Source organism: Pleurodeles waltl, chromosome 11 (assembly GCF_031143425.1).
Source record: "Pleurodeles waltl isolate 20211129_DDA chromosome 11, aPleWal1.hap1.20221129, whole genome shotgun sequence".
Taxonomy (NCBI): Eukaryota; Metazoa; Chordata; class Amphibia; order Caudata; family Salamandridae; genus Pleurodeles; species Pleurodeles waltl.
Window position 1 is genome coordinate 96969230 of NC_090450.1, and position 15123 is coordinate 96984352.

At 46.3% G+C, this 15123-nt stretch overlaps 1 protein-coding gene across 1 annotated transcript in view; it reads right to left on the minus strand.

Annotated features, from left to right (window-relative positions):
* LOC138265069 (multiple epidermal growth factor-like domains protein 6) overlaps positions 1-15123 on the minus strand; it is a 768694-nt gene that overhangs the window by 323333 nt on the left and 430238 nt on the right. Inside the window, exon 8 of the mRNA XM_069212617.1 lies at positions 8362-8484. Coding sequence (XP_069068718.1) covers positions 8362-8484 — 123 coding nt within the window. The remainder of the gene's footprint in view (positions 1-8361; positions 8485-15123) is intronic.

Here is a 15123-nt window from a genome sequence, read left to right on the forward strand (position 1 = left end):
TGTCCCTGTCTCCTGCCTGCCTCTACTAACTCCCTCCTCCCAGTCTCCTGTTCCTCTGCCTGTCCCACCCACACCATCAGACCAGCCTGCACACACCTCAACACCCAAGAGAAGCTCATCCAAACATAAGCACCACAGATCACGCAGACATTCACACGCAACATTCCGATGCAGACATGCCAACAGTCACTACCACCTCTGTGACCCCCACCTCCTCGTCTCCCTCCTCCCTTCCTGTGACGTCTACACTCACACCTCCATTCACCTCACCATCAGCCAGTGTTTCCATCACCAGCACACCCTCCACTCCAGTCCGCACACGTGCAGTCACCACCCCCACTGCCATTTACACGTCCCCTGTGTCCTCTCCCACTGTGTCTGTCACCCCCTCTTCCACACCACACAAACGCAGCCACCCACCCACCCAACAGCCATCCACCTCACGACAGCCTATCCCTCCTGCACCTGCACCCAAAGACAGCAAACGTGACTCACCTACAACCACATCCTCTCCCTCCACTCCCATTCCCACTGTACCTACCACTCTCCATTGTCCCAAGAAGCTCTTCCTCGCCACTACTAACTTCTTTCCTGACCCTGAGCCCCCCCTCCTTCTCGTCGGGGTAAGAAGAGCACCTCAGCCACCACCAGCCCTGCAGCCCCCTTGACAAGGGTGCAGGGGTATTGGAGCCCGCCAGCCCGCATGTCTGGATCTTCGCCCAGCAGCAAGGGGACAGCCAGCCCACCCCCTGGGAAGAGGAGCAGAAGGCGGAAGGGGCGCCGCAGGAGCCCGCCTTCTACATCCCCCCCGGACACCACCCAGAGACAGTCACCAGCCACAGTTCCAAAGGGAGGAAAGGGACACAGGCCGACGACTAAGGAGGGCAAGGGCAGCAAGTTGGAGAGGTCAGGCAGCAGGCCTGCTGCCCAGGAGGAGCCCACAACCCCCATAGCCGCTGCCCCGGGAGGAACCGGCACAGCTGCCCCGGGAGAGCCCACCAGCCCCATAGCCGCTGCCCAGGGAGGACCCAGCCCAGCTGGCCAGGAGGGCCCCACCACCCACAGCCCAGGTGGGCAGTGAAGGAGCACCATCCCCGCTGCCCAGGAGGGCACCACCAGGCATTTAGCAGTTGGCCATAGACCGTCCGCCGTCTCAAGAACCGCTGAACTGGGCCCTTCAAGGCAAGAACCGCTGAACTGGGCCCCGCCGTCTCAAGAACCGCTGAACTGGGCCCTTCAAGGCAAGAACCGCTGAACTGGGCCCTTCAAGGCAAGAACCGCTGAACTGGGCCCTTCAAGGCAAGAACCGCTGAACTGGGCCCCGCCGTCTCAAGAACCGCTGAACTGGGCCCTTCAAGGCAAGAACCGCTGAACTGGGCCCTTCAGGGCAAGAACCGCTGAACTGGGCCCTTCAAGGCAAGAACCGCTGAACTGGGCCCTTCAGGGCAAGAACCGCTGAACTGGGCCCCGCCGTCTCAAGAACCGCTGAACTGGGCCCTTCAGGGCAAGAACCGCTGAACTGGGCCCTTCAAGGCAAGAACCGCTGAACTGGGCCCTTCAAGGCAAGAAGCGCTGAACTGGGCCCCGCCGTCTCAAGAACCGCTGAACTGGGCCCCGCCGTCTCAAGAACCGCTGAACTGGGCCCTTCAGGGCAAGAACCGCTGAACTGGGCCCTTCAAGGCAAGAACCGCTGAACTGGGCCCCGCCGTCTCAAGAACCGCTGAACTGGGCCCTTCAAGGCAAGAACCGCTGAACTGGGCCCTTCAAGGCAAGAACCGCTGAACTGGGCCCCGCCGTCTCAAGAACCGCTGAACTGGGCCCTTCAGGGCAAGAACCGCTGAACTGGGCCCTTCAAGGCAAGAACCGCTGAACTGGGCCCCGCCGTCTCAAGAACCGCTGAACTGGGCCCTTCAAGGCAAGAACCGCTGAACTGGGCCCTTCAAGGCAAGAACCGCTGAACTGGGCCCGCCGTCTCAAGAACCGCTGAACTGGGCCCTTCAAGGCAAGAACCGCTGAACTGGGCCCTTCAAGGCAAGAACCGCTGAACTGGGCCCCGCCGTCTCAAGAACCGCTGAACTGGGCCCTTCAAGGCAAGAACCGCTGAACTGGGCCCTTCAAGGCAAGAACCGCTGAACTGGGCCCCGCCGTCTCAAGAACCGCTGAACTGGGCCCTTCAGGGCAAGAACCGCTGGCCCTTTGGCAGACGTGGCAAGGCAGGATCTATCTCGGGCAGGGCTGCAGGATGTCCTCTGGCCAACTTGCCTCCTCCAGTGGCAGTGGGGTCTGTTATGGACTGTATGGACTGTGGCTTTGCTCTCCCCAGGATGGCCCAGTGGGCAGGCCACCCACTGTATGGACTGTATGGACTGTGGCTTTGCTCTCCCCAGGGTGGCCCAGTGGGCAGGCCACCCACTGTATGGACTGTATGGACTGTGGCTTTGCTCTCCCCAGGATGGCCCAGTGGGCAGGCCACCCACTGTATGGACTGTATGGACTGTGGCTTTGCTCTCCCCAGGATGGCCCAGTGGGCAGGCCACCCACTGTATGGACTGTTTGGACTGTGGCTTTGCTCTCCCCAGGATGGCCCAGTGGGCAGGCCACCCACTGTATGGACTGTATGGACTGTGGCTTTGCTCTCCCCAGGATGGCCCAGTGGGCAGGCCACCCACTGTATGGACTGTTTGGACTGTGGCTTTGCTCTCCCCAGGATGGCCCAGTGGGCAGGCCACCCACTGTATGGACTGTATGGACTGTGGCTTTGCTCTCCCCAGGATGGCCCAGTGGTCATGGAGTCCCCTCGTGGATCTGGCGTCGTGTACTCAAGTGGCTGAGGTGCCCCCCCTTCCCTTCCCCCTGAGGTGCCTGTCCTATTTTCTTTCTGATGCCCCTGCAGTGTTCTCTCCGTGGAGTTCTTGTCGTGGGACTGGGCCTTGCCCCTTTGCACAGGACCCCTGTGATCCACGGACAGTGGTTGGACTACATTTAGTAGCTGTATATATTTTGTACATAGTTTATTTATTTTTTGGGATTAATGGCGTACATATTTAAATATATCTGCCCGTTTATGATCTCTTCTTTTGGTCTTTGCATTATTTCGGAGGGGGGTGGTTTGTGGGTTGTGACAGTGATCTGTGGGAATGCATTGATGTGTGTGTTGTAGTGGGTGTGGGTGGGTGGGTGTGTGCCGGTAATCTTTTCCCTCCCCTGTGTCGTAGGTGCAGTACTCACCGATGTCTTCCGCGCCGCCGGGCGTGCTCCTGGTATATGAGGAGGAATAGGAGTGCGGGGATGACCTGTAACTCTGGCTCCATACTGCCGGAATCTCGCGTGGAGTGCGTAGAGGTGAGCGTTTTCCCGTTCGTAGTCTGTTTCCGCCGTGTTCTTATCGGCGGTGCTCCCGCCCCGGAAAAGGTGGCAGATTGGTGGGTCGTAATAGGGTGGGCGGTACTTTGTCTGCCGCCGGGCTGTTGGCGGGAACCGCCACGCTGTTTGTTTGTACCGCTGTGGCGGTCGGAGTGTTAAGTTGGCGGGCTGGGTTGGCGGTTCCCGCCAGGGTCAGAATTGAATATTTTAGACCGCCGGCCTGTTGGCGGCTTGGCCGCCGCTTTATCACCGACCGCCAGGGTCAGAATGAGGGCCTTAGTATACCCTTGTGGGACTCAACACCATGCTAAAACAATATTTTCAAGCCAAAATGTAAAAAGGAACTGACTGTCCTCATGCAACGGTATTGAAAAGAAGTCTTGAGACAAATCAATGACAGTGAACCACTCAGCCTCCCATGGAATCTGAAACAGTATCACAGCTGGATTCGGTACCAATAACAGCGTGGCACCACACCAACTGTCCTATACCTGCATGGCACACTATGACGTAGACCTCACTACCCGCAGCAGTTCCCTTCCTGTACAATCTGTATGCACATGCGCTCCGCAATATCACACACACATACAAGATATAATAACCTTTGTTTGCTCCACTAAAGAAGCAATAGATTCAACACACACAAGAGAATTTCCAAGCACTTCGAATGAAACCTTGGCCTGCAGGGTATCATCTATATCAGTACAGCTTCACTCTGGGCATTAAGGTCCATAATGCCAATGCCAATCACATCCACATAAAGTCCCTATCTTATCTGTGCCATTGACAATGTCTGACAACAAACACAACCTCTTAGCAGACAATTTAATATGGTGTCTTTTAATACTATCCCAGGATCTTAGGCCACGTCAGACCTCATAACCCCTTGGACTTCTTTATAAATCACCACATGCACACAACATACAAAATCATCTCTGCATGACATCACCCACATTCACAGAATTACTGCAAACTAGATATGAACTGCTGCAATCCACAACCCTATTAATACTCACATCTCCCACCGTCAGTACAACTCTATTCCAAGTCTCTACAATTTTTGCCGATCTTCCAGTTCTAGATATGGCATCTAAGTTTGGGCACTGAGGACTGACTACGCTAGAGTATGGTACCAGTTTTCGTCACTTTGGGAGAAAACCATCTGAATCTGCTGCCATCTGATCCAGCTCTACTCACTATTTCTAGATCTGGGGTCGGGCAAATCTTTTTCCAAGTTCGGAGGGGTGAGGAGACACACATTAAGTTTCTCAGTACAAATTACAGTGTAACCTATTGGCCACACATTGAATCCCAGGGACCAAAATAAAGTTGAAAGGGCTTTGTTGCAGACTCAAAGTCAAGCTTACATAAATAAGTCTCAAAACCATGGAACAAAATATATAAAATTACCCGAAGGAGAATTAAAGCGTAACACAAAATTGAATTGAATCAGCATGTGCAGAACTAATAGTTCACTAGCGATAATGTTGAAAATGAGAAAAAGGTCTGATGCATTACATTTAAGTCCAAGTTTTCCTGCCTAATCATTAAACCTAAATTCCTAACTAACCAATTGTTTTTAAGGATTTCAAGGAAAAATAATGTCAGTGCTACAGAATTTCTGTTGATGTTTCTGTTAAGAGAGGTGCAAGTAGCATGAAGCCACTCAGGAAAATAAACTGTTAGGTCTGTACCTCAGACAGGTCTGCTCTGATCAAGGGGTAAGGAGGATCTGAATCTACAACTAGCCACACCACACTTAAATCTTGATTCTTCCAGAAGCTGACATCACAGCCAAAACCTTCCACTGTACAACAGTTCTGTAAATCTTTTATCTAATTGACAGTTAAGCATTTTGAAATTAAATCAGTTCAGCCTTGGTTTACTCTAGTACTCAGGAATTTCAGATGGGAGTTTGGCTGGCATCTCCAAGTTACTCCTCTCGTCCTTGGAAACACGTCTTCTCAAGCCTTCTTATCTTCTTTGCATGATAGCCTCCTCATTAGCCAAATACTCGCACCATTGCACTTGCAGCTTAGGGAAGACATGCAATAAAATAAGCTATCACATTAAAGGTTAGGAATGCAAAAACTTGGGCCTTCACTCTGGCCATGGAAGTTGGAAACTTGGAAGTTTCATTTTTTAAGAGAAGGCAGTGGTCCCTGGTACCACTGCCTGTGCTTAAAAAATATTTTACCAACCATTCTCACAGTGGAAGTGGTCCCCTTCCAAATACTAAATAGCAAAACCCAAATTGCGATTCAGTAACAAGTTACTGAGTAGCAATTTGGGCTTTCTACATACAAAAAGTCTGTGAATCAAGCAGTTTGGTACCTTAAAAATGTTTCCTACTTCAAACCTATAGTCACCTAAAACAGGCCATACCTATCTGTTCTTCATGATAGAAAAAAGACACAACATGGAACTGACAGTTTTACCACAGTACAGATGTAAACATAAATCACACTATTTTGGCTGTTACGGTCCTTTTTTAATGCAGTTGTATGCAGAAGGAAATCTATCTGTATCTATGTAACACAACTGAAGTGAATTATACATGAATGCCGGGGTCAGGTCAGTACCATCCCAGGACCCATATGACAGTCTATGATATGAGATTTACAAACTTCTGCCAGCATTATTACTCATAGAATATTCACATAAATATATTTGATGGCAACTGTCAGTGGCAAACAATCAGGCTGTATCAGTTAAAGGATGTTCTTGCAGGACTTCAGACGGAAACCTAGTATTCTTGATTTTTTTTTGTTTTGGGAGATGTGTATTTCCAATAAAAGGGACTTTTGTTACTTTGGTTTATTCATGGAAAAGATTAATTTGGAACCTTTCTTTATTCAGTACTTGTTTATTTTCTAGGCCATATCTAGCATCCTTCACTACATTTTTAGATCTTTACAGCTATTACCAGCCCCCCTGGCGAATCTGCTCCAGTAGTTGCTCAATTTTCTCATGACAAATTCTAATAATTTTAGGTGGAACAAGACACGGCTCTAGTCTCTAGGTCAGTGTTTCCTTATTTTCATTTAAAAATATGTTTGCCTAAGATCATCTATAAAATGTAAACATGTATGCGAACACCATACACCATGCAAAAAGAAGGATTCCCTAGGCATTTTGTTCCAAAGCCTCATAGCTCAGTGCAGTCGCCAAGGAGCCCGGTGAAGGGTTAAAGCAGAAACCATGGACCTCCAGAATAAAGTGTACAAATTGTCTTAGAAAAAATCAGTACATTGCTGATAATATTTGGCCTCAAGTCTATCATTCGGATTGACAATAGTAACTTATACTGAGACTATTAACAGTGCTTGGAGGTAGGGAAGTGGGGAGTAAATGTGTTTAACATTTCCAGATAAAGATATTGATATTTCATTAAGATGTGACATAACAGGGCATTGAGGACAAATTAGCCCAAGACCTAGATCAAGATATTGGCTTCTACAATGATTCAATTGAGAATGCTGAATTTGAATCAGTTAAGGAGTTAGTGGCATTCTCCTTTGGCCACAGACCTTTTGGTAGCTAGCACTTGCTTTAGTAAATATATAGGTGTTTTCCTCTGCATTCTATCTACATTGATTTGCCATAGAAAATGGATCCAAAGATGAATGATTTCAGATACTGGGTGGTCATGTAACTTCTTTAGTTTGGAAGTCTTGGAAATTCCATTAGCCATTTGGAGTAAGTGTGGTTGTAAAGGTAAGTAGCAAATAAAAGAAAAACAACGGCTCACTTTGGAAAGAGGGATAGAATCTATCATTAGTGGCATTGAGTCTATGGACTGTAGCCAATAACTTCATTTAGGCAAAGCGTATTAGTGACTGTTCATGCTTGGAGTCCAAAGTGGTATGATTTGCAATAATTCTTAGATCTTATTAGATAGACTTCACAGTTTGGTGCTCAAATTACATTTTGTTTCTGAAATTATCTTTCAATTCAACAGACATGAATAAATAACTCTCTCCCATATGTGCATATTAATGGTTGTTAACACAAGCAGGTTAGGTTATGGTTAACAGAAACATCCAGGAAGAAGCATTTACTTCATCTGTTTGTCTACTGAATGAGCTTGCATGCTCCACCTGGAACTACACATTAAAGCACAACAAGTCCTATCAAAAATGGGTATTAAATGAAGACTTAAAGTCATATGAAATTCTATTATGACATCTAGCAACATTATAAACAGTGAGACTGTAAGTTCAATTATTTATTAATGTCATATTAACCAGAAACAGCTATCTGGGATGCTGAAATGACAACCGGGTGTAATTGAATAGATCATTGTTGTATGTTGCATACACTGCTGTAGAGGGAAAATATAAGATAGGAAATATAATTGATTGACTAGAGCAAAGTTAGACTAAATGAACATGTAGAATAAGGGGCATTTACTCTATTCTTTTGGTACCTTCTTCCTCCAATCCCACCCCACGTAGCAGATTAGTGAATGTTCATTCTTCTGTTGTAACAATTTTAGTCTTGAGTTTGTTATCACTTAATTAAAATTCTAATAATTAATAATTGACTGGTTAGAGACAACAAGTATTTCAAAGTCAGTCATTACATGAAGGTCTTTGCAACAATCAGTTCAATGAATTTTGAAGAACCTGGCCACAGTTGGAGTGAACTCAAAGACTAACCATTCATTATCAATATTTAAGGACCCTGTCTAGATAATCACACATTGCATAGATATTGCTGCAATCATGCTGAACTTTTTGCTATCAGAATGGTAGTGTGCATGGAATAAAGGGTTTGTCAGAGATATATATGAAGGTTTTAGGATGGCCAGAATGAAGAAGTCTTCAGGATTGAGCACTTAGGCAATTGGTTCTCAATAATGGACAAAAGCATGAGTTCTTCCACACGTTCAAAATGTCATATTAAAGAACTGAACCATCATTTATCCAGAATTAACATATTTTGTCTAGGTGGAAGTAGTTCAAATAGTGTACACTTCAAGATTAGAACTTGTACCATCACATAATTGTTTATCTGCAGAAAGGTGATGTCCTGGACGGCATTCGCACACTGCATTTCCTTCCCTATTGTGGCAGATATGTGCACATCCTCCATTGTGTTCTGTGCAGGGATCTCTCACTTGCAAAAAAGAATAAGAACATGAGTCAGATTTTTGAAGGTAGGATGGTTTTCATAATTGCCATTTTTATACATATCAGGCATGCAAAATGCAGATAATTTCCTTCTAGGCAAATGGCATCACTTTAATTAAGACTTGTAAAACTGGTAAAACTGCCAGAACAAAAGGAGCATGGATTTCCTTATCCAGGTTTAATATTGGAGCATTGGAATGGAAAGAGCTCAAATGAAGACAATGGATCATCAGTGGGCATAAACACTGCTATGGACCTGCTGCTCTCAACTGTTTAGTGGCCTAATCCACTTCCTCTAATTCTTAGTCTCCCCTGCCTCTCAACATGCTATGTGAATTGCATCAGTGAATAAGACAGCCAGAGGTTGTGGAGGAGGGCACACAGAGAGCCTTCCCTCTCCTCTCTTTACATTGAATTCAGTGTCACAAGCATTTCAAGAGGGAGTGGGACATTCTTCTCATCTCCTGTCTCCCTTTGCTCTATCAAACAAAAACATCACTTTGAAGAGTCCAATGAAAATAAACGACTGACTGATGCCCACTTTCATAGCTTCTGTTATGTGCACTATCAACTGTCAGACACACATAGCAAGTGCTGTGAAAGGCACTCAAACTTCAGAGAATCAAAGGAGACCAAACCTGAGTTACAGACCAAAGATTCAGACAAGGGCACATAATTAGGGCGAGGGTCTTTCACAACCAGTGTATACCAAGGCAGAATGGTTATACGGCTATTACAACATTCAACCCAACAAGGACAGAATTCTAAAATAAACAGCGGGAGACAGAAAGGCAATCATCGGAATGCTGAAACAGGAGACCTTTGACCTTGATCCCCTCCACTATCTTCAAACAAACACCCAAAGGTTACAGTGCTACACTGGTGGCTTTCCTTCATCCCAATTCAATAAATGGCAACTCTGCTGAGTATCTGCACTAAATGATGTTGGTTACATCAATTCTGTTCTTAGAAATATTTCAACTTCAAACTGTGAACAAGATAAATTTGGATATTTCACGTCAGCAACCTAGTACTTAAATTCAATTAAAGTTGTAAACATTTGCCAAATAATTTAGACAGCCTGTTACTAGTATATATAGTATTTTGTATAATGTGTGAAATACATCCATACTTATGCAAGCATGTGCAGGCACTACATTCAGTTCCATATCAAGTCACTGCACATCTATTGTAGCTATAAGAACAATTTTGGGAAATATGATCAAATTGAGAAGGCACCCAGCTCTTCATAGCAGCATAGTTGTGTAGTTTGAGTTTAAAGTACATAGTAAAGTGGCAGCAAAGATACAGGGACAGCAAAAGGTATTCATCAGTACTGTGCTATATATGTAATAATGTATTTGATTAAGCTTAATTTTGCTAAGGCTTGGTTTGCACATATATCCTAAATGTTGCTGCACTTTATCTAATTATGTTCCATGTGATATGTCTCATGGTTTGTCTTTGCTATAGTTTGAAAGTTATACATATTTAAAGTTTTAATATACATGTCAATATAATGTAATTTGTCCACAAGATGTTTAGTTCACCAAGATTGGGTGCCAAAACATTTTACGAAGATATGAACTAAAAATGGTTATTGACCATGAACAGTGACGTTTTCCTGCCATGACTCTGCTTCATTGATTCAAACAAGTGGCTAAGTTATATATGTATAATTTGAATGCAAGAGATTATTAACCTGGTAAATACCACTATGTATCTTCGTCTTTGATGAGATTCATGCACTTAAGCACTTATAAAGGATTATAAAGAGTGGCAGGTGGTCTTCTCCTCCTAAGGACACCTTGGGACCTATGTCATTAATTAGTTGAGTGCACATCCAAAATATCAGTAACTGTGGAAAAGACTAGGGGGTTGGTGGGAAATGGGGACTCACTCCATTAATCAGTCGATTTGAAGAGTGCAGCTTGTCTCCCGTGGGGATACCCAGGTGCTGGCAGGGTCCAGGTAATCAGCCAAACAGCCAGGTCTTTAGAGCCTTAGGAACTCTAGAAGAGATGGGGCAGTCCAGACAATGAGGTGTAGTTCATTCCATGGCTTTGCAGGCAGGTAGAATAAAGGGCGCCCCCCACTCCTGCATTGCAGATGCGGGAGGTGTAGGCTAGCAAGAGGGACACAGAGTGGAGGTATTTTGTGGGCTGATGAAAGTTAAGCAGGTGGTTCATGTAGGCGAGTCTGCAGTTGTGTAGAGCTTTGAATGCCTGGCATCTTTTCTGAATAGGGAGCCAGTGGAGTTCCCTGAGATGGCGGTGATGTGCCTTCATCTTGGGATGTCAAGGAAGAGTCTGGCTGTGGGGTTCTGTATGGTCTGTAGTCTTTGGAGGAGTTGGGCTGTGATCCTGTGTAGAGAGTGTTGCCAAGGTCCAGTCGGCTGGAGGTGAGGGCCTGAGTAATGGTTCATCTAGAGCGAGGGGGCAGCCATTTGAAAGACCTTGCGAAGCATGCAAGGGATAAAGAAGCAGGACGAGGAGAGTTGATCTGGTGCATCATGGTTCACTTGCTGTCCAGGATGAGGCCTAGGTTTCTGGTGTGGTTAGTCACAGTTGGCTTGGGCCCAAGCTCCGAGGACCACCAGCAGGAGTCCTACAGGGTGTTTTTGTCACTGAAGATCAGTAACTCTGTCTTGTCCTTGTTGAGCTTCAGGCAGTTGTCCTTCATCCAGCTAGTGATGTTTGTCATGCAGTTGAAGAAGTTGGTCTTTGTGTTGGTGGAGTCTTAGGAGCTGGAAAGGATGAGTTGTGTGTTGTCAGCATAGGATATTATGTTGAGTCCATGGGTTGTGTCAATGCTGGCCAGTGGTGTCATGTACGTGTTGAAGAGGGTGGGGCTGGTCCAGGAACCATATAGTTCTCTACTGATACTTTCTTTGGGCTTGGAGGTGAATAGTGGATTAGTGGTAGGTGAACCTCTGATGAGGAAGGATATGATCCATCCGAGAGCAGCTCCCTGGATACTTATATCGTGTAGACATGCGATGACTATGTGGTGAGGGACTGAGTTGAATGCTGCAGAGGTGTCTAGGAGGATCAGTACAACTGTCTCTGCTTGGCTGGTAGGGCTCTGATGTTCTCAGTGGCCATGATGAGGGCTGTCTCAGTACTATAGTTGCTGTGGAATTCAGACTGGGAGATATTGAGTAGGTGGTTTTGTTCCTGGTGTGAGGAGAGTTGTTGGTTATTGGCTTTTTCAAGTACTTCGGCCAGAAGCAGGGAGATTGAGTGGTGGTTGTTGAGTTTGTTGGGGTCAGCTGAAGTTTTCTTTAGTAGGACACTGACCTCTGCATGTTTCCAGTCCTCAGGAAAGATGGTTGTGGCAAACGAGGTGTTAAACAGGGTAGTGAGTGCATGGCTAATTTTCGTGATCTTGTCATGGAAGACGTTTGTAAGGTTGTTGTAGAGATCTTGTGAGGGGTGATGTTTTCTGCTGCAAAATTAGGGGTGGGAGAGTTCTTTGACAATGTTGAAGAGATTTTTGCTGTTGTTGAAGCTTGATTCATTGCATGGGGATATTTTTATTGTACTTGAATCTCTCATCTGTTGGTGGTAGAGGTTGAGGGCTGTCTTGAAGGAGGTCTTGTCTGTGGCCTGCTTGCTTGTGCACCATTTTCTCTCCAGGTGTGTACAGTAGCCTTTGGCAGTTCTGAAGTCTTCGGTGTACCAGCGTGCCTGTTTGCTGTATCTTCTGAGTGCATTGTTGCTTATAGGAGGGACACTGTTGGAAAGTTAGTGATCCATGCATTGAAGTTTCTGAAGTTCTGGTCTAGTTGTTGGTGTGCTTGGGGAGGGAGTTGTTGAGGGTGTTGATCTATTGATCCACTAAAACTTTGCCCAAGCTGTGGTGGGCGGTGGTGGGCAAACTGAGGGAGGTGGTTCATGGGCTGGTGATGTTGAAGTGGACAATTAAATGATTGTTCTACGTACGTTCTGTGGTGTGGCTGTACAGTGGATAGTAAGATGAGTCAAGCTTCAGGCCTGTGGTGTGTGTGGGGTCTTGCATGAGTTGGGTGAAGGTCGATGGTGTTCATGCTGTCAAGGACATTGGTGGTGTTGGTGTTGTTGTTGTAATCAAGATGGAAGTTGAGTTCAACAAGGGATATGTAGTCAATGGCGTCTATGATGGGTGGGGTAATAAAGTCAGCTATGAAGCTGCAGAAACTTGGTTGTGGTCCTGCGGCCAGTAGGCGAGGGTGCCCCTGACCGTGGTTTTGCCAGCCGCCTGGACCTGGATGGTTGAGGTGTACAATGGCTAGGGTGATATCTGTTGTGGTGGTGCAATGGAGGGATTACTTATTTATGTTGGTGACTCTCCTGCCTGGCTTGCTGGTGCAATCACGGTGGGTGATCTTGTATCCTTTGGGTACCACAGTGGCAAAGTTGGGAAATGATGTGGGGTTGAGCCAGGTCTCTGTGAGGAAGAGGACATTGAGTGCAAATGAAATGATCGTTCTACGTACGTTCTGTGGTGTGGCTGTACAGTGGATAGTAAGATGAGTCAAGCTTCAGGCCTGTGGTGTGTGTGGGGTCATGCATGAGTTGGGTGAAGGTCGATGGTGTTCATGCTGTCAAGGACTTTGGTGGTGTTGGTGTTGTAATCAAGATGGAAGTTGAGTTCAACAAGGGATATGTAGTCAATGGCGTCTATTATGGGTGGGGCGATAAAGTCGGCTATGAAGCTGCAGAAACTTGGTTGTGGTCCTGCGGCCAGGAGGCGAGGGTGCCCCTGATCGTGGTTTTGCCAGCCGCCTGGACCTGGATGGTTGAGGTGTACAATGGCTGGGGTGATATCTGTCGTGGTGGTGCAATGGAGGGATTACTTATTTATGTTGGTGACTCTCCTGCCTGGCTTGCTGGTGCAATCATGGTGGGTGATCTTGTATCCTTTGGGTACCACAGTGGCAAAGTTAGGAAATGATGTGGGGTTGAGCCAGGTCTCTGTGAGGAAGAGGACATCGAGTGCAAAGGTGGTGATGATGTCCCAAATCTCAGTGGCATGCATGCGTAGTGAGTGTGTGTTCAGAAGGGCGCATGAGACCTGGTGTGCACATGCTGGTGCAGTCAGCAGTGTAGTCACAGAGGGGCTGGGTGGCTTGCTGGTGAGCATGTTGATGCGGGTGAAAGGGCAGTAGGTTCAGGTACATGGTGCTACCGTGGAGTGTGGATTGGCGCAGCAGCAGTGTTTGTTGTAGGGTCTGGTGTCGAGGGTGTAGAGGTCAGCAGTGCTTGTGGGAGCAATGTTTTCATCTCCCTCCTTGCACACATGCTTCCATGCAGGGAAATAGATGAAAACTCTGCTTTAAGCAAGTGGGAGCTGAAAGCAGAGGTGTGTTTGTTTTTGCTTGGAAGGAGCTCTTAGCTCCAACCAAGCAAAGCAAACAGCTAGCTCCCGAGGATGGGCACCTCTGGAGATAGCAGGAGATAGCCCTGGGTGGTGGCGGTCCCCAGGGTGATTTATGGCTCCACGAGGGGTGCTACGTGCCCCCCTTCAAAATTTAAAATTTGCCCAAGGTGGTGGTTTTCCCTGGGCCTGAGCTGCACGACAGACCCCCCTCCTAATTTCATTTAGTAGCCTCGAGGAGGTGGCAGTCCGAATGACCCCCCTATTTTCTAGGAGTATTTTGTCCCAGGGCGTTGCAGGTCCCTGGGGTGCGGCAGGGGGGAGGTCCGCAGGAACTCTCCTATTATTATGAAAGTATTTTACACTGAGGAGATGGTGGTCCCCGGGTCTTTAGTAAGCCCTAGGAGGGAGGCCCCTTGCACCCTCCTCCTTCAAATAATATGCCCTAGGACCTGGCCCACCCCGGGTCAAACATAAAAGCATGTGCAGCAGGCCACGATTGCTTATAAAAAAAATAATCACAGCGAAATTGGCAAATAGTCATGATTTTCTCTGGGATGTTTTTAAAAAAATGCTTTTTGTCCTGAGGGACCTATGCACCAAGGCTAGGGGGGTAAGGTAACAGTAGCCTGACCCTTTTCTTTTTGTGTTTTTTAGGACTCATCTGTGGACCAAAAGCTATCTTTGTGCCAAATTTGGTGTACTATAACGTACCTGTAACCTTTGGTTTTTTAAATGAATGTATATATATATATATATATATATATATATAACTATTCACTTAAAAACCGCAAAAAAATAAAGGTTACGGGGACGTTACAGTTAGGCTATAGTTAGGTTCTGAATTTAACACACAAAGCCATAGAAATTCAGCCCTTATAGTCAGAGTTACTTCAAGTAACTATAACCTGCTACCTAACGTAACTATAACTTGCGCCCCACCATGCACAGTTTTCTTTTCAATAATGTGACTGCTAATTTTTCATTGATACTTTTAATGACGTTATAAAAGTTGTCATGAGTGCTGTAATATCAGGGGAAATTAGCAGTGCATGGGGAGGGTGCGAGTTATAGTTACCTTAGGGTATGAGTTACAGTTAGTTGAAATAACTCTAACTATAACTGCTGAATTTGTAGGGTTTTGTGCGAGGACATTCAGAACCTAACTATAACATCTCTGTAACATTTGTCTTTTTTAAGTGAATTTCTATGTTTTTTTAAATTCTATTTCCTAACTATAACGTGCCTGCAACCTTAGGATTTTTCA